The 22,654-nt window shown below is 45.7% G+C and overlaps 2 protein-coding genes across 2 annotated transcripts in view; both read right to left on the bottom strand.

The window, feature by feature from the left end:
• The window catches only part of LOC142483866 (uncharacterized), a 131,497-nt gene that overhangs the window by 69,898 nt on the left and 38,945 nt on the right, over positions 1-22,654 (bottom strand). The window lies entirely within an intron of this gene.
• On the bottom strand, positions 238-21,487 carry LOC142483869 (uncharacterized). The gene is made up of 4 exons (XM_075583797.1): positions 21,415-21,487; positions 19,465-19,620; positions 14,832-14,841; positions 238-1,417 (listed from the first exon to the last, which is right to left on the bottom strand). The coding sequence occupies exons 1-4, from the start codon at positions 21,485-21,487 to the stop codon at positions 238-240; spliced, it is 1,419 nt and encodes a 472-aa protein (XP_075439912.1).

Raw genomic sequence — 22,654 nt, 5'->3', positions numbered from 1 at the left:
GCATAATGGGAAACGCACATTTTATTAGACCCATCAGCATGGAAACATAAAACATTAAGAGGACAATGTTTCTTTAAAAAAAACTACAATAAAAATTATACAAATAATTTGCATTTAAAACGTTATAACTTTTTATCCTTTTAAAATGCTCATTTATGCACCATAAACTAAAGTCACTTTTCATTGTGATTTAGTGTAACACTGATACACGTGTGCACTTATATGTGAGCGTCTAAGTCACTGGTTATCCCTAAACATGCCGGCTTTAGAGATAGGTCCCTCCCCTGTGTGTGTCCTCGTGTGTCTCCTCAGGATGGATGACTGACTAAATCCCTTCCCACATTCCCCACATACATGCGGTCTCTCCCCTGTGTGTGTCCTCTTGTGCGTGTTCAGGCAGGATAAGTCACTAAATCCCATCCCACATTCCCCACATACATGCGGTCTCTCTCCTGTGTGTGTCCTCTTGTGTGTGTCGAGGCTGGATGACACACTAAATCCCTTCCCACATTCCCCACATACATGTGGTCTCTCCCCTGTGTGTGTCCTCTGGTGTGTGTTCAGGCTGGATAACTGACTAAATCCCTTCCTACATTCCCCACATACATGCGGTCTCTCTCCTGTGTGTGTCTTCTTGTGTGTGTACAGACTGGATAAGTCACTAAATCCCTTCCCACATTCCCCACATACATGCGGTCTCTCCCCTGTGTGTGTCCTCTGGTGTATGTTCAGCTTGGACAAGTCACTAAATCCTTTCCCACATTCCCCACATACATGCGGTCTCTCCCCTGTGTGTGTCCTCTGGTGTGTGTTCAGGCTTGATGCCTGACTAAATCCCTTCCCACATACCCCACATACATGCGGTCTCTCCCCTGTGTGTGTCCTCTTGTGTTTGTTCAGGCTGGATAAGTCACTAAATCCCTTCCCACATTCCCCACATACATGCGCTCTCTCCCCTGTGTGTGTCCTCTTGTGTATATTCAGCTTGGATAAGTTACTAAATCCCTTCCCACATTCCCCACATACATGCGGTCTCTCCCCTGTGTGTGTCCTCTTGTGTGTGTTCAGGCTGGATGACGCACTAAATCCCTTCCCACATTCCCCACATACATGCGGTCTCTCTCCTGTGTGCGTCCTCTTGTGTGTGTCCAGGCTGGATGACACACTAAAACCCTTCCCACATTCACCACATACATGCGGTCTCTCCCCTGTGTGTGTCGTCTTGTGTGTCCTCAGGCTGGATAACTGACTAAATCCCTTCCTACATTCCCCACATACATGCGTTCTCTCCCCTGTATGTGTCCTCTGGTGTGTGTTCAGGCTGGATAACTGACTAAATCCCTTCCCACATTCCCCACATACATGCGGTCTCTCCCCTGTGTGTGTCCTCTTGTGTGTGTTCAGGTGGGATAACAGACTAAGGGCCTCATGCAGTAAGCGACGAATATGTGAAATCGGCAAGCTTACCGATTAGTCATGTTATTGGCGATTTTTCCTCTCCGTATGCAGTAAGTGCCGAATACATTCAAAATCAAGCCGAAAACAAATCCGCCCACTCTCACGATGATTTGCCGATCACACACAGGTGTATCGGCGTGCGTGGCGGGGTGCTGTTAGGTTGCCCAATCACAAATCTTGCTGAATCAGGCGAACCAAGCATGTATTGGATAGCGCGCCATATTTAAAGGCAACGTGTACTGCTAATCATTCTCTGTGTTGTTGGGAGTGAGAGAGAGAGAGACGCACAGAGCTGGGTGATTTAAGATTTGCATATTGACTGAGAGACTTGTTGTGTATTGGGAGAGCTTTGTCCTTTGTTGTTTTGTTTACATCTTTGTCTTGTTTTATATGTGGAAGTGTTTCGTGTGATTGGCTGTACATTTGTTGTCTGTTTTTTGTGAGTGCTGTAAGTATGCCCGCAAAGCGTGGGAAGAGTGATTCTGGTGGGAGTGGGAGTGCTACTCGTGCGAGTACGCGTCGGAGTGAACGTTCTGTTCAGGGGAGTGATGTTGCTGGGAGTGCGAGTGGTGTTGCTGGGAGTGGGAGTGCTGGTGCTGTGAGTGGTGTTGCTGGGAGTGTGAGTGCTGTTGCTGGGAGTGTGAGTGCTGTTGCTGGGAGTGGGAGTGCTGTTGCTGGGAGTGGGAGTGCTGGTGCTGGGAGTGGGAGTGCTGTTGCTGGGAGTGGGAGTGCTGGTGCTGGGAGTGGGAGTGCTGTTGCTGGGAGTGGGAGTGCTGGTGCTGGGAGTGGGAGTGCTGTTGCTGGGAGTGCTGGTGCTAGGAGTGGGAGTGCTGGTGCTAGGAGTGGGAGTGCTGGTGCTAGGAGTGGGAGTGCTGGTGCTGGGAGTGCTGCTGGTGGTGCAGTTGCTGATGTGGTGTCTGGTGGTGGCGTGCTTGCTGGTGGCCAGCTTTTGGAGGCTCTTCCATTGGAAGAAGGAGAGTCCAGTCAGCACCAGCCAAGCTCTGAGCCTAAACCTGCTCGGAAGAAACGTGTGGAGAAGCCACGTAATCCTCGCTTCAATGACCAGGAAAATAGAGCTCTTGTCACTGGGATTATGGAGCACTATGACAGTCTCTATGGACATTTATTAGGTAAGTGTACCTTTACATTTATTATTCAAATACATGTTATCCCAGGGCATGTGAGTTTTGTTAATATGCAAATATTTCTCAAGAATATATTTCTATGTTAATTATTGTGGAAAAACATCTTTTTTTCATGCGTTACAAGGACAACAAAACACAGGCGTTCAATTAGCGATAACTGCATTAAATATGAATGCAAGCTTGCTTACATGTCTAGTTTTAATAGTGAATACTCATGTGCTTCACATATTACACGTCAAACAGCATGTTTTCTATCTCTTGGAACAGCTAGCAGTGTAGGAAACTGGTGCTTCTATAATTATGAATTAACGTCATATATTTTGTTTGTATTTCAAGGGCGGACAAGTTCAACAAGCAAACATGAAATGTGGGACACAATAATAATTGGTGTCAATGCGTGTGGGAATAGTGTCAGGGACAAGTATCATTGTCGGAAAAGATTTGATGATATTAGGTCAAAATTAAAAAGGAAAATTCAAGACCAACGCGTGCATGCTACTGGCACTGGAGGTGGGCCGACACCACAACGTCTGATATTAACTCCATTGGAGGAGCTGCTTCGGGCAAAATTACTTCCCGTCGTCGTGGAGGGCTTGGCCGGTGACCGTGATATTGGAATTTATCCCTCACAATTTCCACCAGGTGAGAAATATTACTGTACTAGGCGTGTCGTTGCTTACAGTTATTTTGCATATTTCCGCTGCTTTTTATACTGTCTTCACAATATTAGCATACAGTAGCGACATCTTTTATTCGACTAAATGCCGGCGGCATGCCGGGATCTACCCCAGCTGCCGCCAGTCAGAAACGCGCGCCGCCGCGTTTCCCCCACGCACCCCCCCTCCACATCGCGCGCAATTACCCCCCCAAAGACACCCCGAACCCGGCTTCTACTCTGCCCCTCTGCTTCCCCGCACCCCCGCTTACCTAGATTTGAACTCCAGGGGTGTCGGGGAAGCCTGGGGAAGCCGGGGAAGACGGGGAAGCCGGGCGCGCTTGTGACCGTGACGTCACAGTGCGCCGCCACGCGCCGCGGCTACCCGCTTCCCAGCCTCATTCAGCCAGCGGCATTTGCTCGAATAAGAGCTGCCGCTGCTGTACCTGCATCTATATATGTATATGTCTGTTTCTCTCTCTCTCATATATATATATATATATATATATATATATATATATATATATATATATATATATATATATATATATAATGTGTGTGTGTGTCAAAGTAGACATATATGTTGTAGTCCTACTAAAAGCAGTAACTAATATACCACGTTGCATTGCGTGCTCATTTGCATGTGAATTCCCACAATGCTTTGCTGCATTGGAAGCAATTTATGGTGGGCGAAGATGGGGAACAACAGGGTAGCACACATGTGTAACACATGATAATGAGAAATTATTACTAGCTACAGGTACAGAACATAAATATGTATAATATTATTGTGTATTTTATTTATTTTACTCCTACAAACACGACATTACTGCCTATTTTAAACATGCATCAAATATATTGCATGCAACGGCCTACAAACATCACTTGCACTAACACATCTATAGTTGTTTATGAAAAGGTCCATTTTTGCTTTATGTCATATACAGACAGCATAATGAGGCACACGTAGCATATGTTATGTCATTGTGTTCATAACTTAAACACTGCAGACGACTATTTAGCTCCTCTACCATTGTGTTAAAGCAGCTGCAATTAATATCTCATCACAGCATACACTTCAACAGAGGGGGTGGGGTTCAGCACACACACAAATTACAGGCTCATCTTAGGGTCAACTTAGTTCACACCATTTTCACCTGTTTGAAGTAATTGAAAGGTCTGGCTGATTAGGCTTTTTGGGGAAGGGAATACCGTTCTTACAACCTGACTAGCACAGCTGAAGTTAATCACACTCATTTGAAAGCTTAACTCTAGCTACTAAATGCCCCAACAACTCATTAGTTATCAAACCGTACGTCACACATTAGTTCACTCATATCTATAGTTGAACTACTATCAACGACACATTATCACACACTGCATGTGTTGTCTTGTTGAGTGACAGCCACATTCAGGTGTGCCACATCTTCTATTAATGTACCACACATATCCTGTACCAAAAACAAAACTTTTTGCAATATGACCACCTTCATGATAACCATTGTGAATGTTCATCTCATTATAGTTATGTACATTATGATACTGATATGACTACACAACATATGATTTTTATGTACAAATTTAATCTATTTATCCTCACGCATTACTGCAGAAACATAGTATGTTGTATGTTAGGGAACTCAAAAGTTCTAAGTACACAGGCATGTACATTGTTATTACAACTATTTATGTTCACTTTCACACACACATTTTCGGTTAAGGAACTGATGCTGTTAGGTACTCATAAATACAGAACATACAATAAGTGTTTGTTCAATATTTACACATGTAAATGTAAAACTAATGTTATTGTTATATATAGTTGCCCCTGGAGGACATGTGTCACCTGAGACGGAACAAGTGTCTTCACCTGGGTCATGCAGCTCAACACACCTAGAAGGTGAGTGTATCAGTTGGTGGCCATATAATATGTGCACTTCTATATGTTATGTTGTCATGTTCATTATTTGTTTTGCACATCTTCTTTAAATAGGATTACTTAGTGTCAGTGAAAATTAAGTGTAAGGCAACATGTATTGTGTTAGTGATGTGAACTATCATGTAGGAGTTCTGAGTTTAGAGCAAGTTTTCATTCATTCATATTTCATACTGAGTCCAAACATTATTCGTAAGTCAAGGTAGTTTTTAATGTGAGGTTATAAAACGTATGGAAACATGTTAGGTGTTACTTATGACACAGTAGAATTACATAGTAACACAGCAGAGATTAACATGCCATTTAATAATGTGTACATTTATTTTTAGAACATGATGATGAGGATGATGATGAGGATGAGGCTGATGATGCCGCCATAGACACAGAAATACAAGCAAGTGAGCATGAAGAGGTTCCAATTGAAACTGTTTTACCGCCAAATCGTCCATCAACTTCCACATACGATGCAATTGTAGCTTCTGAGGGAAAAATTGTGGAAGCAGAAAATCGTCGCCATTCTGACCTGATGACAGTGCTGGAAAGGATGATTGCACTGCAGGAAGAAACAGTATCACAATTGGCACATCTCCACAGAGTCTTCATTGAAGTGCCTAAACAGTTGCAAAAAATCAACACCTCATTCGAAGCATTAGTTGTTCAGCAAACCCAAGCAAATTACTTGAGAATGACTAATGTACCACAATTCAACTTCAACACCTCACAGGCAGGATCTTTACATGCTGGTCAGTTTTCACCACATGCATCTGATCTTCATTCCCCAGGTCCGAATGTTACCGGTCAAGTAGCAGACATTGCTGTGCAGGTTCCTGACGACATCCTACCGCTGCCATCTGTACAAAATCAGCAGCTGACACCTACAAAGGAGGCGACAAAAAAAAAACAGCACAAGCAGTTACTACTGACCAGTTTTTGGACACAAACAAAAAAAGACACACATGAAACAGACCAACCATCACTTGTGCAGTGTCTACCAACTTGCTCACATGTGTCAGTGGGCACAAGCCCTGTCCGTGAACAGTCACTGCCCAAAAGCCCTGTAGGTGAGTCACTGCCCAAAAGCCCTGTAGGTGAGTCACTGCCCAATAGCCCTGTAGGTGAGTCACTTCCCAAAAGCCCTGTCGGTGAACAGTCACTGCCCAAAAGCCCTGTCGGTGAACAGTCACTGCCCAAAAGCCCTGTAGTTGAATCACTGGCCACAAGCCCTGCCCGTGAAGTGCCAGAGGCCACTCAAAGTGGCTCTGTTGTGGCTAAAGTTGTTGCAAAACGAAAAAGGAAAATGCAAGAGACAACAAGCAGGCCTGTTACTCGCTCTCAAAAGGAACAAAAAAAATAAATGTTATAATTCACTAAATATGTCTTTGGCCTTGTTTTGTTGACTTCAGATTATCTAATTAATATTGTATGTATGCTGAAGACTGTGTTGTTTCCAAACTTTCAAGTATGTTCTTGTACACGTGAAGTTTTGGAAATGTTAACAGTCCTAATTAATGAATAGTGTTATAAATATTGATGTATTAATCGTCTGTTCAGTAATGGTCCAGCAGGAGCCAGTTGCTATGTTTAGAGAAGCTGCCATTGACTTACCTGCAAAACATTGTATTTGGGTGTGTTACTTGATGTAATCATTGCATGTGCATATTATTCACATGCAATTAAAAACACACATCTATTTAACTGCAAACATCTTTCTTGTCCGTGTACAGCAGGATTATGTGTAAAATATTACTTACCTTCGCCTTGCTTGCCCATTGTAATGTTGTCCTTTAATCATTTATGTGTTCTTGTTTCAAGAACATCTCTGAATGTATACTAATAAATATGTAGTATGTATGGATATATGTACACACACACACACACACACAGTGTGTGTATGTATGTATGTATGTATGTATATATAGTACTATCTAAACTGGTATAGATGTATTTACAAAAAACATACACTTCATGCTTCCTTGTGAAAACACACTATTTTAATAATACAGGCCTAATGTTTGAGAACTATACTAACTGTGAGCCTCTAACAGTATTGGGCTCAAACAAATGTTTATTACTTAATTCACTCATGTTTATCACCATTTAAATAGGTTTCATACAAGGCCTACTTACTGCCATCAATATGTTGTGTGTACTCCTGCATTAATTATTTATATATATATATATATATATATATATATATATATATATATATATATATATATATATATATACTACAATATACATATAGTACAATATACACTTTATATATATATATATTTATGAGAGAGATATATTTATATATATACTAGCTGAGAGCCCCGGCGTTGCCCGGGATGTTTGTGGTGTGGGGGTGGCATTTGGGTGGGGAGTGGTCCACGCGGCCCATGGCGGTGTGCGGTGGTACTGCTGCTGTGGCTGTACTGATGGTGATTGTATCGGTGTGCTGATTTGGGAGGGTTTGTTGCTGATGTAGGGGTGCGGATGTGGGTGTGCCGATGGGGGAGGTGCGAAGGTGCCAATGTGTGGGTGCTGATGGTGTTGATGGGGGCTGGGAATGGTGGGGAGCCGAGAATGGCAGTGTGCTGGGGGGGCATGGGATACCGGTGTGCTGATGTGGTGGTGCTGGGGATAGTGTGTGTGTGTGTATACACACGTGTGTGTGTATACACGTGTGTGTGTGTGTGTGTGTATACATGTGTGTATACATGTTTGTGTGTGTGTGTGTATACATTGTATGTGTGTGTATAAGTGTGTACGTGTGTGTGTGTACGTGTACGTGTGTGTGTACGTGTACGTGTACGTGTGTGTGTACGTGTGTGTATACATGTGTGTGTATACATGTGTGTGTATACATGTGTGTGTATACATTTGTGTGTGTGTATACATTTGTGTGTGTGTATACATGTGTGTGTATACATGTGTGTGTGTATACATGTGTGTGTGTGTATACATATGTGTGTGTGTATACATGTGTGTGTATACATGATGTGTATGTATATGTGTGTGTGTGTGTGTGTGTGTATACGTGTGTGTGTGTGTGTGTATACGTGTGTGTGTGTGTGTGTATGTCTACATGTGTGTGTGTATGTCTACATGTGTGTGTGTATGACTCCGTGTGTGTGTATGACTCCATGTGTGTGTGTATGACTCCATGTGTGTGTGTATGACTCCATGTGTGTGTGTATGACTCCATGTGTGTGTGTATGACTCCATGTGTGTGTGTATGACTCCATGTGTGTGTGTACGTGTACATGTGTGTGTGTGTACGTGTGTGCGTGTGTGTGTACGTGTCTACGTGTGTACGTGCGTGCGCGTGTCTCCTTGCGCGTGCGTGTCTCCGTGCGCGTGCGTGTCTCCGTGCGCGTGCGTGTGCGTGTCTCCGTGCGTGTCTCCGTGCGTGTCTCCGTGCGTGTCTCCGTGCGTGTCTACGTGCGTGTCTACGTGTGTGTGCGTGTCTACATGCGTGTGCGTGTCTACGTGCGTGTGCGTGTGTACGTGCGTGTGCGTGTATGCGTGCGTTTGCACGTGCGTGTCTCCGTGCGTGTGCGTGTCTCCGTGCGTGTGCGTGTCTCCGTGCGTGTCTACGTGCGTGTGCGTGTCTATGTGCGTGTGCGTGTCTACGTGCGTGTGCGTGTCAACGTGCGTGTGCGTGTCTATGTACGTGCGCCTGCGTGTATACGTGCGCCTGCGTGTATACGTGTGTCTGCGTGTATACGTGTGTGTGTCTGCGTGTATACGTGTGTGTACGTGTGTGTGTATACGTGTGTCTACGTGTGTGTGTGTATACGTGTGCCTACGTGTGTGTGTATACGTGTGCCTACAAGTGTGTGTGTATACGTGTGTGTATATACGTGTGTGTGTATACATGTGTATACGTGTGTCTGTGTGTATACGTGTGTCTGTGTGTATACGTGTGTCTGCTGTGTGTATACGTGTGTCTGTTGTGTGTATACGTGTGTCTGCTGTGTATACGTGTGTCTGCTGTGTGTATACGTGTGTCTGCTGTGTGTATACGTGTGTCTGCTGTGTGTATACGTGTGTCTGCTGTGTGTATACGTGTGTCTGCTGTGTGTATACGTGTATCTGCTGTGTATACGTGTGTCTGCTGTGTGTATACGTGTGTCTGCTGTGTGTATACGTGTGTCTGCTGTGTGTATACGTGTGTCTGCTGTGTGTATACGTGTGTCTGCTGTGTGTATACGTGTGTCTGCTGTGTGTATACGTGTGTCTGCTGTGTGTCTGCTGTGTGTATACGTGTGTCTGTATAGGTGTGTGTGTGTGTGTGTACGTGTGTGTCTGTGTACGTGTGTGTTTGTGTGTGTGTGCCTACATGTGTGTGTCTACATCTGTGTGTGTGTGTCTACATGTGTGTGTGTCTACATGTGTCTGTGTCTACATGTGTGTGTCTACATGTGTGTGTGTGTGTCTACATGTGTGTGTGTGTGTCTACATGTGTGTGTGTCTACATGTGTGTGTGTGTGTCTTATGTATAGAGATATATATAGTGTGTGTGTGTGTGTGTGTGTGTGTGTGTGTGTGTGTGTGTGTGTGTACGGAGGGATCAGGCTGGAGATGAAGGAATGTGTGGGGGGGGGAGGTGATTACCTTACAGTCGGCAGCATCTTCCTCGTGCAGGCCGGGAGACGGACCCTGCAGTCATCTGGTACGGAGGGGCAGGGATCGGATGGGAGCCGGACAGAGGGCATGTGGAGGGGGGGGGGAAGCTGCAGGGAGAGCAGCACGGGGAATGTGGAGGGGGGGGAGAGCAGCACGGGGCATGTGGAGGGGGGGGAGAGCAGCACGGGGCATGTGGAGGGGGGGGAGAGCAGCACGGGGCATGTGGAGGGGGGGAGAGCAGCACGGGGCATGTGGAGGGGGGGAGAGCGGAAGGGGCATGTGGAGGGGGGGAGAGCAGCACGGGGCATGTGGGGGGGGGAGAGCAGCACGGGGCATGTGGGGGGGGGGAGAGCAGCACGGGGCATGTGGGGGGGGGTGAGCAGCACGGGGCATGTGGGGGGGGGGGGTGAGCAGCACGGGGCATGTGGGGGGGGGTGAGCAGCACGGGGCATGTGGAGGGGGGGTGAGCAGCACGGGGCATGTGGAGGGTCCCTCCTGCAAGGCTGGCGGGAGCCCCCCCCGCTGGCCTCCGCCTCGAGGTGAGGCAGCGGTGCCGAGGAGCGTTGCAGGTGGCGCCGGGTAGGCTGGGCTTTGCTGTGAGGGGGGGTGGGAGAGGTGAGGCGGTGCCGAGGGGGCCGAAGGGGGTGAAGGGCAGGGCCGGGGGGGAAGGGCATGCCTGAGGGGGGTGGGGGGTGAAGGGCATGGCCAGGGGGGGTTGAAGGGCATGGCCAGGGGGGGGTGAAGGGCATGGCCAGGGGGGGGGGTGAAGGGCATGGCCAGGGGGGGGGGGTGAAGGGCATGGCTGGGGGGGGGTGAAGGGCATGGCTGGGGGGGGGGTGAAGGGCATGGCTGGGGGGGGGGTGAAGGGCATGGCTGGGGGGGGGGTGAAGGGCATGGCTGGGGGGGGGGAGTGAAGGGCATGGCTGAGGGGGGGGGTGAAGGGCATGGCTGGGGTGGGGGGGGGGGGGGTGAAGGGCATGGCCGGGGGGGGGGGTGAAGGGCATGGCCGGGGGGGGTGAAGGGCATGCCTGGGGGGGGGGTGAAGGGCATGCCCGGGGGGGGGTGAAGGGCATGGCCGGGGGGGGGGTGAAGGGCATGGCCGGGGGGTGGGTGAAGGGCATGGCCGGGGGGGGGGTGAAGGGCATGGCCGGGGGGGGGGGGTGAAGGGCATGGCCGGGGGGGGGGTGAAGGGCATCGCCAGGGGGGGGGTGAAGGGCATGGCCGGGGGGGGGGGTGAAGGGCATGGGTGGGGGGTGGGGGATGAAGGGCATGGCCAGGGGGGGGTGAAGGGCATGGCCAGGGGGGGGTGAAGGGCATGGCCAGGGGGGGGGTGAAGGGCATGGCCAGGGGGGGGGGGGTGAAGGGCATGGCCAGGGGGGGGGTGAAGGGCAAGGCCAGGGGGGGTGAAGGGCATGGCCAGGGGGGGGGTGAAGGGCATGGGCAGGGGGGGGGGTGAAGGGCATGGCCAGGGGGGGGGTGAAGGGCATGGCCAGGGGGGTGTGTGAAGGACCTGGCCAGGGGGGGGGTCAAGGGCCTGGCCGGGGGGGGGGGTGAAGGGCCGGGCCGGGTCAGTTGAAGGGCCAGGCCGGGGGGGGTGAAGCGCTGGTCCGGGTGAAGCGCCGGTCCGGGTGAAGCGCCAGGCCGGGGGGGAGGGGGGGGTGAAGGACCGGGCCGGGTGAAGGACCGGGCCGGGTGAAGGACCGGGCCGGGTGAAGGACCGGACCGGGTGAAGGACCGGGCCGGGTGAAGGGCTGGGGGGGGGGGTGAAGGGCCGGGGGGGGGGGGTGAAGGGCCGGGCCGGGGTGAAAGATCCCTTCCCCTGCGGTTACTTACCTCGCACCGGGCCGCGCTCCTCCTCCTCCTCCTCGGGTTCCTCGGCGGTCTCCGTTCACCCCGGCGAGGCGGAGCTGAGACGCTCAGGTGAGGGGGGTGTATGGGCCGCGGCCCGTGCAGCTCCCGACAGAGACAGCTAGGCCTGAGAGAGCCGGAGCAGCGCGCGCGGGGATGGGGAGCTGGGGGCGCGGCCTCTAGGCCTGAAGGTGAGAGCGTGCTCTGCGGGGGGGGGTGGAGCACCGGGGGAGAGAGGGAGCACCGGGAGAGAGGGTGATGTTGAGGTCCCGCGGAGTGGTGATAGGGGGGGTTCCGTTGTTGCGGGCCAGCCGCCGGGAAGGGCGGGGGGGTCAAGGTCGGGCAGCCGTTAGGAGGGTGGAGTGTGTGTGTGTTGAGGAGGGTGGAGTGTGTGTGTGTTGAGGAGGGTGTGTGTGTGTGTGTGTGTGTGTGTGTGTGTGTGTGTGTGTGTGTGTGTGTGTGTGTGTGTGTGTGTGTGTGTGTGTGTGTGTGTGTGTGTTGAGGAGTGTGTGTGTGTGTTGAGGAGTGTGTGTGTCTGTGCGTTGAGGAGTGTGTGTGTGTGTGTGTGTGTGTGTGTGTGTGTGCGCGTTGAGGAGTGTGTGTGTGTGTGTGTCCGCCCCTTTGGCCCGTCACTCCGCCTCAGGCCAATGAGAAGTGTGCGGAGGCGGCCCAAGGGACCAATGAGATTTCCCCTAGGGACACCGGACATCCAGGCAGGCAGGCAGGCATGCATGCATGCAGGCAGGCAGGCAGGCATACAGTGCTTTCACTAATATAGTATAAGATACACACGTACTTAAACTGATGCAGACAGGGAGTTAACCAGACTTTCAAATACACACAGAAATTTATGCCGAAAAAAAACATTTCCTTTTGCAGGTGTGTGTGTATTTCATTATATGGCTGTGTAAGCACTATTTTCACACAGTGCTCTATTTTATTTTTCAAGAACCCACAATGTTACTTAATTAAAAGTCTAGGAATGTTGTGAGAAACGAGATAAAAAATGATACATGTTTGTCAGACAAACGGCTATCACAAACCACAAAAGGTAAACCAATTATTTCTACATATCCAATTGGTGCTTCCAAAAAGGAGTAAAAGTTGATACTTTTTATGACCTTGAAAAGGAAACACAGCAAATTGTTAGGCATTGACCAGTTTAATTCTTATGAGCAAAGAACAGAGACCTGCAGACATCTTTTCTGTTAATCTGCAATGGCTGATGAATTCGTAAAGAATATGAATCCGCACAGAGGGTATAAATTCATGATAGCAGAAGCGATTTTGTCCACTTCCGGACACAAAGCGAACACACGTCAAATCTATGATTTGATTAGAGCCAAGTATCCTTATTACCAAGAACGTGGGCATGCGCGCAATTTTAATTCCTCAGTAAGATTCACTTTATCAACTAATGACTGTTTTGAACGTGTGCAGGATAAGCTAGAAGACAGGTATGGTTTCTGGAAGATTGCCAAGGAAAAACATTTCACCGTGAAAGAGGGCACACATATTGTGCTTAATGGCATATTTATTCCTAATGCCAATAGCAATGGATCCGCTACTACTGTTCCATGTGAATCGATACCTGCTGCAATATCTGCACCCTCCATTCCTGAAACCCACATTGTACAAGAACATAACTACTATGATTATGTACCAAGCCTTTCAGCTGAAAATGCATTGGAATGGGTACCCGAAGAAATGAACCTACCTCCGGACCAATTGTTTGAAGAAAGCAGTGGCGATTCCTATGAGCGCTTCATGGAAGAGATGTGTGTCATACTGGATTCAGCGTTTGGGTCAAGCGTGGATGCAAATGCCTTGCATTTCTGGAGCGACCAGTTGCAGGCAGACGAAGAGTTAATTCTAGAAGAATGGTAAATATAACAATCGTTATGCGTTGACTCTGCGTTTAATTTTTTTTTTTTTGTAACCACCATTTTCACTTTCAATGCGTGGATACAGCGTAACTTGCAGACTGCATAACATGTAGCGATCACAAACAAATTGTTTCCTATTACAATATAGTAGAACCTGAAAGAGTAGTACACATTGCTGACGGAATAAATATACGTACTTTCCTATCCCTTTAAACATATTAGCAACATTTTACCATAACTCTAACACATACCTGTTTTGTTATCATGCAACATCTACAAAATAAAAAACCGGGTCCACCACGTATGACGTGGGACCCTTGTCATGGGCCAAGGCGTCCTTAAAAAGGATTACGGATGTAAGTCCCGCCCCCAAGCGACGTGCGCGCGTCAAAGCCTATTGGCTGTGTTGTTTTGTTATAGTTACGGTAACTGCACTGTGTCATACACTGGGGGCGTACACTGGGCGTTAGCCGAATGTTAATTGAGTGGGAGGAGTGTTAGCGTGCGTTTCACGCTGGCTTAACATGACGTCACACGTATTGCATTTGCGCATTTTGTTATCGGCCGTGCTTTCTGTCCAAACACGTCTGTTTAAAAAGAATACAGATGTACTCGTTTAGAACGAATGTAGTTTCGTCTTCATTGTATTTCAAATAAAGATTTTATGTTTACTGGTATTTTCAACATGTATTGAACGCACAACGTACGCATTGTTTTGCGCATGCGCTAACAGTTAGTCGACCCAAGCGTGAAGTGCGTGCGCACACTAAGATGTGCGCGCACATTTTTCAGTATACAGGCAACGTTCACTTCATATACATAGTTATGCCTGCTACTACTTTAATGAAAGATTACATACTGATGTACACTTGTACTTCTAACATATAAGTGACTGACGTGTGTATCTACACAATCATATAGAGCTGCGTAACGCGTTGTCACGGATACATATCTAGTAAGGTGCCATCTTTGACCATCATGTGTTTGCTGTATTTCAGAGATGTCGGGGAAGATACAATCGGATCAATGTATGATTTCAGAAGAGTCTACCTTTATATGAGATGATTGTGAGGAGGAGCCACCGACTACTATACTACATATGGAACTAATTTTATATTGCTTGCAGCGCTTATTAACAAACAATTAAAAATGTGATACCCTTATGCCTATATTGCATAAGCACTTAATTAACATAATGATGTTGCAAAAGAGTGCAGCTAGAAATTTTCTTGAGTGTTCTTTAATTACTACTAACATTTTATGCCATGGTGTGTTTTATATATAACAACCATTCCCACTCTGCTAACACATTTGTGTATTCTATTGTGTAATGGAACGTATGACTGTCGAAACTATGTAACAATAATAATAATAATAATATGAGCATGTTCATGTATAGCGCTGCTAGTTGTACGCAGCGCTTTACAGACACATTTTTCAGGCTGAGGTCCCTGGCCCGTGGAACTTACAATTTTTTTTTTGCCGCCTGAGGCACAGGGAGATAAAGTGACTTGCCCAAGGTCACAAGGAGCCGACACCGGGAATTGAACCAGACTCCCCTGCTTCAAACTCTCAGTGCCAGTGTGTGTCTTTACTCACTGAGCCACTCCTTCTCCCAATGTAAAGGACACTTACAACCAACTAGCCATTTCTTGATAAAAATCTCTTGTTACATGGGTATGTTGATAAAATGTTTTGGGACTGTAGCAAATAATGTTATTGGCTAGATGTTGTGGTCCCCTACAATGCATGATGTTCTGAATATTACATCAACATCATGTAATGAAGTACGTTTCTGTGTATATTTCATTTACCTAACTAACTATAGTTTACTGTGTTTATTAAACGTTATATAAATAAATAGTACAGTGAATATGATGATATAAGCTACCATAATAAACCTGCTGTTCTCATTTGTCGATGTTATACATGGATCCTACACAAATTGATACAGACACAAACAGTTGTGTTAAAAAGAGTGCCTATGCTAATGTGCACGTGATTGACGTTTATATTTAGAGAATACTTGATAATTATCATCATGATAATGATGAAGTGACGTGAATTACATTCCAAAAATATTACCAACATTCTAATTGTGGGAAATTATAAATGCTACATTACAGTAACATTTGGGACAAAATTGTGGTTTTGTTTACACTTTGCCACTTGTTACATGTAGGTCACATCCACACACGTGACTTATACATAAACATGTGTCAAATTTTAATTAATATTGCCTATTAATTTCTAGCATTAATAATCACCTACATTGCAAAATATAAGATGTACTACGCATTGTTGTGATTACAGGCATTCATGCATGGAGTGTTATGATCATTCAATTGCATCCGTGATGAATGATCTCCCGTAAGTAAACAAATAAGTACAGTTATCCCCTTTTCTCCAAACACATCTATATTACATTAATGGAATTTATAAGGGAACATACATAAAATGTGATGAAATGGGAGTAATCATTTTCTAATACAATGCACATCAAACCTCAATAGTAGCTAAATGCATGTACATGATACAGAAAGTACATGTATGTTACATTTTTCTTTAAACCAATATGTTGGGTTTTCAGTTCAAATACTTATACGAATATTGTGGTAGGCACATCTTATGCCAGATGTCAGCAAATATACATACCATGATCAGTCATACTGGAGATATACCTATAATGCAATGGAACAATATGTAAATTGCAAACATTGACATGCCATCTTCAGTACCGTAAGCAACACAGCAAAGTGTGTATTTGGTGTTAAATGTGCAACACCATGTATATTTAATGACATTCAACATGTAAAGCAGCCTGGTGTACACATCATCTGGATGTACATGTTACACTGCACCAATAACATTGTATGTAAGCATACTATAATAATGAATGACTACGGGCATACTATGTGTATTGTCTTTGCATAAGGAACAACACAATGCTAAAATATTACTGCTTTGTTACCCCAGTTGTATTCACATACACACAACTAATGTACAATGGAAGAGGGATTATATAACCTGTGCAACAATAACATACCGGTGCCACATCCCTTTGTGCACACAGCAGAGAAAAGAAAGGTGTGCAACCCATATTCATCTGTGTCCTAACAGAAGGTTATATAAAAAAACATTATTGTTAATATAACATAATTAAACTATAAAAGTAGTACTAGGAACATATCTGTTTTTACTTACAAGAAAAAAATGAATTGATGAGATTCTGGCGTGTCTGGCCACCACTGGCTGTTTGTTCATTTTCAGCAGCTACATGGGTGGGATGCTCGTCTACCAAAGGCTCAGCTAGGTCTGATTGTACATTGTGCCTGAGTGCAACATTGTGCAAAATGCAACAGGCAAGGATAATATCAGACACTTTTTGAGGCTTGTATAGAAGAGCACCACCAGTTCTGTCCAGACACCTAAATCTGGTCTTGAGTAGGCCAAATGTCCTCTCTATAACAGATCGTGTAGATATATGGGCTGCATTGTACCTCTCCTCTGCTTCAGTTTGAGGGTTTAGCACCGGAGTCAAGAGCCACGGCCTAATTCCGGATCCTGAGTCACCTATAATGAATGGAGCACACATAAGCTGACATTAGTGATCAAATTCTACAATGCCAACATTCCTAAAGAAAAATGTGTTTTGTGTTAGAACATCTAAATCTGTACTCACCCAGCAGCCAACCATGTTCAAAATGTTCCTCTTCGAACGCATGGAAGACTGAAGAGTTCCTCAGGATAGAGGAATCGTGACTGGAACCAGGGAATTTGGGTACCACATGCATTATCCTCATCGTGGCATCACATACCACCTGTACATTGAGTGAATGGTAGTGCTTACGATTGCGGTACACATGCTCACTCTGACTAGGTGCAATCAAAGCAACATGTGTGCAATCGATTGCACCCAGCACACATGGTATCCCTGCTATATTATAAAAGCCAGTCCTGACTTCCAGCCACTCTGTTGCCTCTGTAGGAAAATGAATATAATTCCTAGCGCGTCTATTGAGTGCATAGAGAAACTGGGTAAAGGCCCGCGAGAATGTAGATTGCGAGACCCCGCCCACTATGCCCACAGTTGTCTGGTATGACGCGGAAGCAAGATATTGTAATGAGCACAGCATTTTAACAAGCCGAGGGACTGCACGACCTCTGGCTGTGAAAAAATCTAAATCTCCCCTTATCTCCTCATAAAGAGATAAGATTGCTGCTGAACTCAAACGATAGCGACTTACTATCTCCTCCTCACTCATCCCATCTAACAGGGTTCTCTCCCTGTACACACGCGGACGAGGCACAAGTTGTCTCCTCTGTCTTCTCCTCTGATCTCCTGTCCCTCGGCCTGTCCCTCTCCCTGTCCCTGTCGTATCCGCGTGCCTGTCCCTGTCACTGTCCCTCAGTCTGTCCCTCCCTTGCCCTATATCATTCTCTTGATCAGCAAGCATGTCATAGAAAAGAATGTTCCTCCGTCTCCTAAACAATCGCAACATTTTGAAATGAGTAGCTGTGAATGAGCAGGTAATGGGCGTCCTTTAAATAGGTATGTGATGATGTCAGGTGACATAGTAAAATGCAAGGTGTTACATTAACATAATAAAGTACTTCTGTGGCAAGCTGTGTGCAGTTGATCTTAGAAGTATTTGTTGTGTGTATTCTGCAGGGAATGATGATATTTGCCAATGATGTGACGTGAAGCTTTGTACAAAGATTGCTTGAAAATAAATAGTGTAATGTGCAATGCATGTAACACTTCTGAACGCAACAGTCAGTCATGTAATTAGACAAAAAGGCTGAGATTGACGTGGGAAAAGTTTGGTGTAACATGTGTAATTCGCCATGTTATTGTCACATGTTGACAACAATGAATTTTCGTGTGCATATGCATGCATTTCTGTAATGAGGATAGTTGCTATAGAATGAGTTTACAAGGTGTCACAATGATCAATTACTGTACATGTGTGTATAAGTTAGGTTGAAGTGCTTGTAATGCAACTGTTACAATGTAAACATGCAATGTGATTGAGCGTCCAATAAGTGACGTCATGAAAATAGGGAGGACCAAAACTAGATGTAAACATGAGAATAAAGATGTACATGAACGTTCAAAGATGCGTCACACATTACAAGCATTGTGTAATGTAAAGGAACATGAATATACGGTGTATGTGTGACATGTGTGACATGTGTAACATCATGTAAATAATTGTCGCTCAGTTCAGTAAAATGTGTGATATGATGTGAGGTTCTCCTTTAAGAGTTGAGTATAGTATTTTCCCTTGACACATCATCACATGATGAGTAATGTGACACGCAAATGCTGAAAACATGTAAAAGTACAATGTTATGCAAATAATACACGTCAGCTGTGACACAATGCAGGGAATGCCCCCACACTGTAATGCAAATGACGTTTGTATTGTGAGCAATGAAACGTAAACAGTACTATACTGTTATACGTCCCCGCTCCATAGACTCCATTGATGTACAGAAGATTTTTTTTTTCTAAGTGCCGTTCCGGCAGCCTTAGCGATCGTTCTCCCCTCCAACTTGCCTACTTTAGTTGGCGGGAGAAATTGGCCATAACATCTCAATTTCGTAGTGCCGATCAGCCCCGATAAGCTGATTTTGGTTCTTGAATCCAGCCGATTTAAAAAAGTGGCGATCAGTGGCGAAAACAGGCTTATCGGCAGCCGACTGGCCATAACAAAATTATCGGCTACGAAAACTGCCGAAATCAAGCACTTATCGGCGCTTACTGAATCTCAAACCCAATTTTGGCTATAAAATGCCGAAAAATACCTTATCAACGCTTACTGCATGAGGCCCTAAATCCTTTTCCACATTCCCCACATAGATGCGGTCTCTCCCCTGTGTGTGTCCTCCGGTGTGTGTTCAGGCTGGATAAGTCACTAAATCCCTTCTCACAATCCCCACATACATGCGGTCTCTCCCCTGTGTGTGTTCTCTGGTGTATGTTCATCTTGGATACGTCACTAAATCCCTTCCCACATTCCTCACATACATGCGGTCTCTCCCCGGTCTGTGTTCTCTTCTGTGCATTCTGGTCTAATAACCAAGTGAGACTCTTCTCACTTTCTCCAAGATATTTTCCTGTGGCATCTGCTAATATATATATTTTGGAATGAGAAGCAGTTACATTGTTTATTAATTGCCTTGACTGGTTGAAAGATGCATTTTCTGTCATATTTATTGGAATGTTGCAAGAATTTTCTGTCCTCATCTTTTCCATATTCTCATTTGGGTGTTTGAACTTCAGATGTTTGAGGAGGTAATCCTGACTGCTAAAAGCAACCTTGCAGTGCTGGGATGGGTGGGTTACTGGTGCTTGGCTTTGTACTAGATGAGACAAAAAAGTCACTGTTATATAAACTGTCTTACAAAAGGTCATGCAGGAGAGGTAAGTTGGGATATAACAAAACGTTCAGGATGAAAGAAAACTGTAGATGTACATTGTAAAAATGAAGGTTTAGCACAACATGTGCAGCATTAGGGCCGGGAGAGTAGATGTAGTGGATCATACATTTAAAGTGGATCCTAATATTTAACGATTTAAAAGGAAATCTCACTAGCTGCAAAACACCAAATGTGGCAGAAATAATTTGATAGATAGTAAGTAGATAGTTTTAGTTTTGAAGGTATAATTAAAAAATATTTGTACAATGAATAGAATACGTGTCTCATTAGAAGCTCACATATCAGTCACCGGGTGTTCCCGTTACCGCACCATGTACCAGGTCTCTAATAGTTATAGGATGACCCAACTTTCTGCTAAATCTGCATTGTTAAATCAGGAACCAAATGCACAATTATTGTATTTTGTTTCAACTTAAATTTTATTAAAGGGTCACATGTACATCAGACATTGCAAACATTTTTATCCACATCAATATCAGAACAGAGTCCAGCGTCCATGTAGTCTAACTATTCACAAGACAGACTGGGGAGACAGACAGACAGACACCTCTAGTCTAAAAGTAAAGAAAATGGGGTGGTGGGGGGGTATCTTCCGCTGTGGTTCCGCTGTGAGCCTTATTACCTCCGGCCCATCTCTTACAGGGGGGGGGGGGGCTGGGGTTTCCCCGGCCTCGTCCGCGCCCTCCCCGGTCTCGTCCGCGCCCTCCCCGCGGGACTCCTAGTATCTCTGAATTATCCCGTCTGTCTATTTTTTTTTTCTGTGCTGCCGTCCCAAGGGAGAACGCATTTCTCTTTATCATTGCCAAATTGCGGACCTTTCTACCCCCGGTATATCTAACTGGGCCAGCCACGGCATCCAGACTTTTAGATAGTTTTCGCCTGTGTCATTTGATAGGCTGGTCAGCTTCTCCATCTGACATACCTTCCAGATTCTGTTCCGAATTGCCGCTATCAATGGAATCGCATTTTGTTTCCAACGGGCTGTGATCTCCCCCCGCATTGCCGTTGTGAAGTGAGTTATCAGTTTATGAGCGTGTTTGGTTAGGCCTTTTAACGGTCTGTTCAGAAGGAACAGCCACGAGACCTCTACATCTAAGATACTGTTCAGCCAATCTTTGATGTGTTCCCAGACCCCGACTATTTTGGGGCAAGACCACAGCATGTGCAAAAAGTCTGCTTGCTGTCCACATTGTCTAGGACACATGGGGAGTAACTAGGCAGGAATTTAGCTAATTTTGTGGGAGTGTAGTACCATCTCATCATAACTTTATATGCATTCTCCCGTAGGGTCGTGCACATGGAGCTCTTGGAGACTGCCACTGCGATTTTCGTCCACTCCTCTAGCTGCAACACCTCCCCCAAGTCTGACTGCCATCTGGTCATGTAACCTAGTTTTTCCGTCACTGCTGCGCCCGAAACCATTACTTCCTTGTACAACTGCGATATGAGTCCCGTAGTGGTTGTCCCTGAACGACAGAGCTTTTTGAAGTTTGTTCATTGATTTATCGGTTGATAAGCCTGGTAAAATGCTCTGATCTGGAGGTATCTAAAGAATTCAGCATTTGGGATACTTTTATTGGCTTTCAGAATATCAAATGTTTGTATGCCTCTTCTACCCTCCAGATCTGTTAATCTATTGAGGTGGTTAGCTTTCCAGATTGCGAAGTTTGTACTGATCAGTCCCGGAGCAAATAAAGGATTATCCCATAGGGCAGTCATACTTGAGGTATGGCAGTTTTTACTTGAAAATGTGGTTCTATGCCTGTTTTGTATCAGATATGATGCTTTTAACGGGTCCGAAAAAAAGTGCTTTATTTTTGGCGCTACAACGCTGATTCATTGCACGCTATTAAGGCACATTTTTAAGGCCGGTAATATGGCATTTTTGGATACCGCAGTTTGATGCATCTGGCCCTTTGACTCAAGTCTGGTTTAGTTATATTAAGTTCTAGTTGACCAGTAATGGTGTATGCAGATCTATCACATTTTGCAATTTAACATCAGTAATAAGACAATAGAGATGTAAAAACCACGTAACACACATATTCCTGATTACCTTGTGCTGGCGCGTTACTTTTCCACAGCGTACCCCACTTGATACCAAGCTCTTTTTATATTCATCTCCATACCAGACCAGGAGATCTGTGTGTGGGGGGTGGTCTGTGCAGGTTCTGTAGTAGATTTTCCTGTGGTACTGGAACGCCACAAGGTTCTGTTCTTCCTCGTTTCTCGCACAATTTACAAACCTAAAATTGGGACAGTTAGTGAGGTCTCAAAGTGAAAGGGACTGAAAGGGTTAAAATAAAAGCCAGGACCTCCATTTTGTCTGCTTGAACTTTTCCCTACGTTAAATGGTATATGTAAGCAGAAAAGCGACCTTCACATATGTAGGAAGTATTTTCCAGCTTCTGCTAATAGTTTTCAGTTATAGTAGAACATAGCCAAGAGTTTTACAGAAGCAGCATCTCCTCCCCCCCACCCCCACTCCTCCCATAGCTCACATGCACAGTTTTACAGAAGAAGCAGCAGCAGCCTCTCCTCCGACACCACTGATCATCAAGCAGGATGCTTGAGGCGAGGACTGCATGCGCGCTCCTAAGAGAGAGGAGGGTGGGAGGAGAGTGGAGGGGGGAGAGCCAGGGGCTGCAGTGAGTGAGGGCGGCCA

Source organism: Ascaphus truei, unplaced genomic scaffold, assembly GCF_040206685.1.
Source record: "Ascaphus truei isolate aAscTru1 unplaced genomic scaffold, aAscTru1.hap1 HAP1_SCAFFOLD_377, whole genome shotgun sequence".
In the NCBI taxonomy this organism is placed as follows: Eukaryota; Metazoa; Chordata; class Amphibia; order Anura; family Ascaphidae; genus Ascaphus; species Ascaphus truei.
This window is presented reverse-complemented; position numbering and strand designations above follow the sequence as displayed.

Coding starts and splice junctions, on each gene's coding strand:
- LOC142483869 (XM_075583797.1), bottom strand. CDS start 21,487: ATGAACAAACTTCAAAAAGCTCTGTCGTTCAGGGACAACCACTACGGG. Junction 19,621..21,414: donor TATCGCAGTTGTACAAGGAA/GTAATGGTTTCG, acceptor CTTGGTTATTAG/ACCAGAATGCACAGAAGAGA.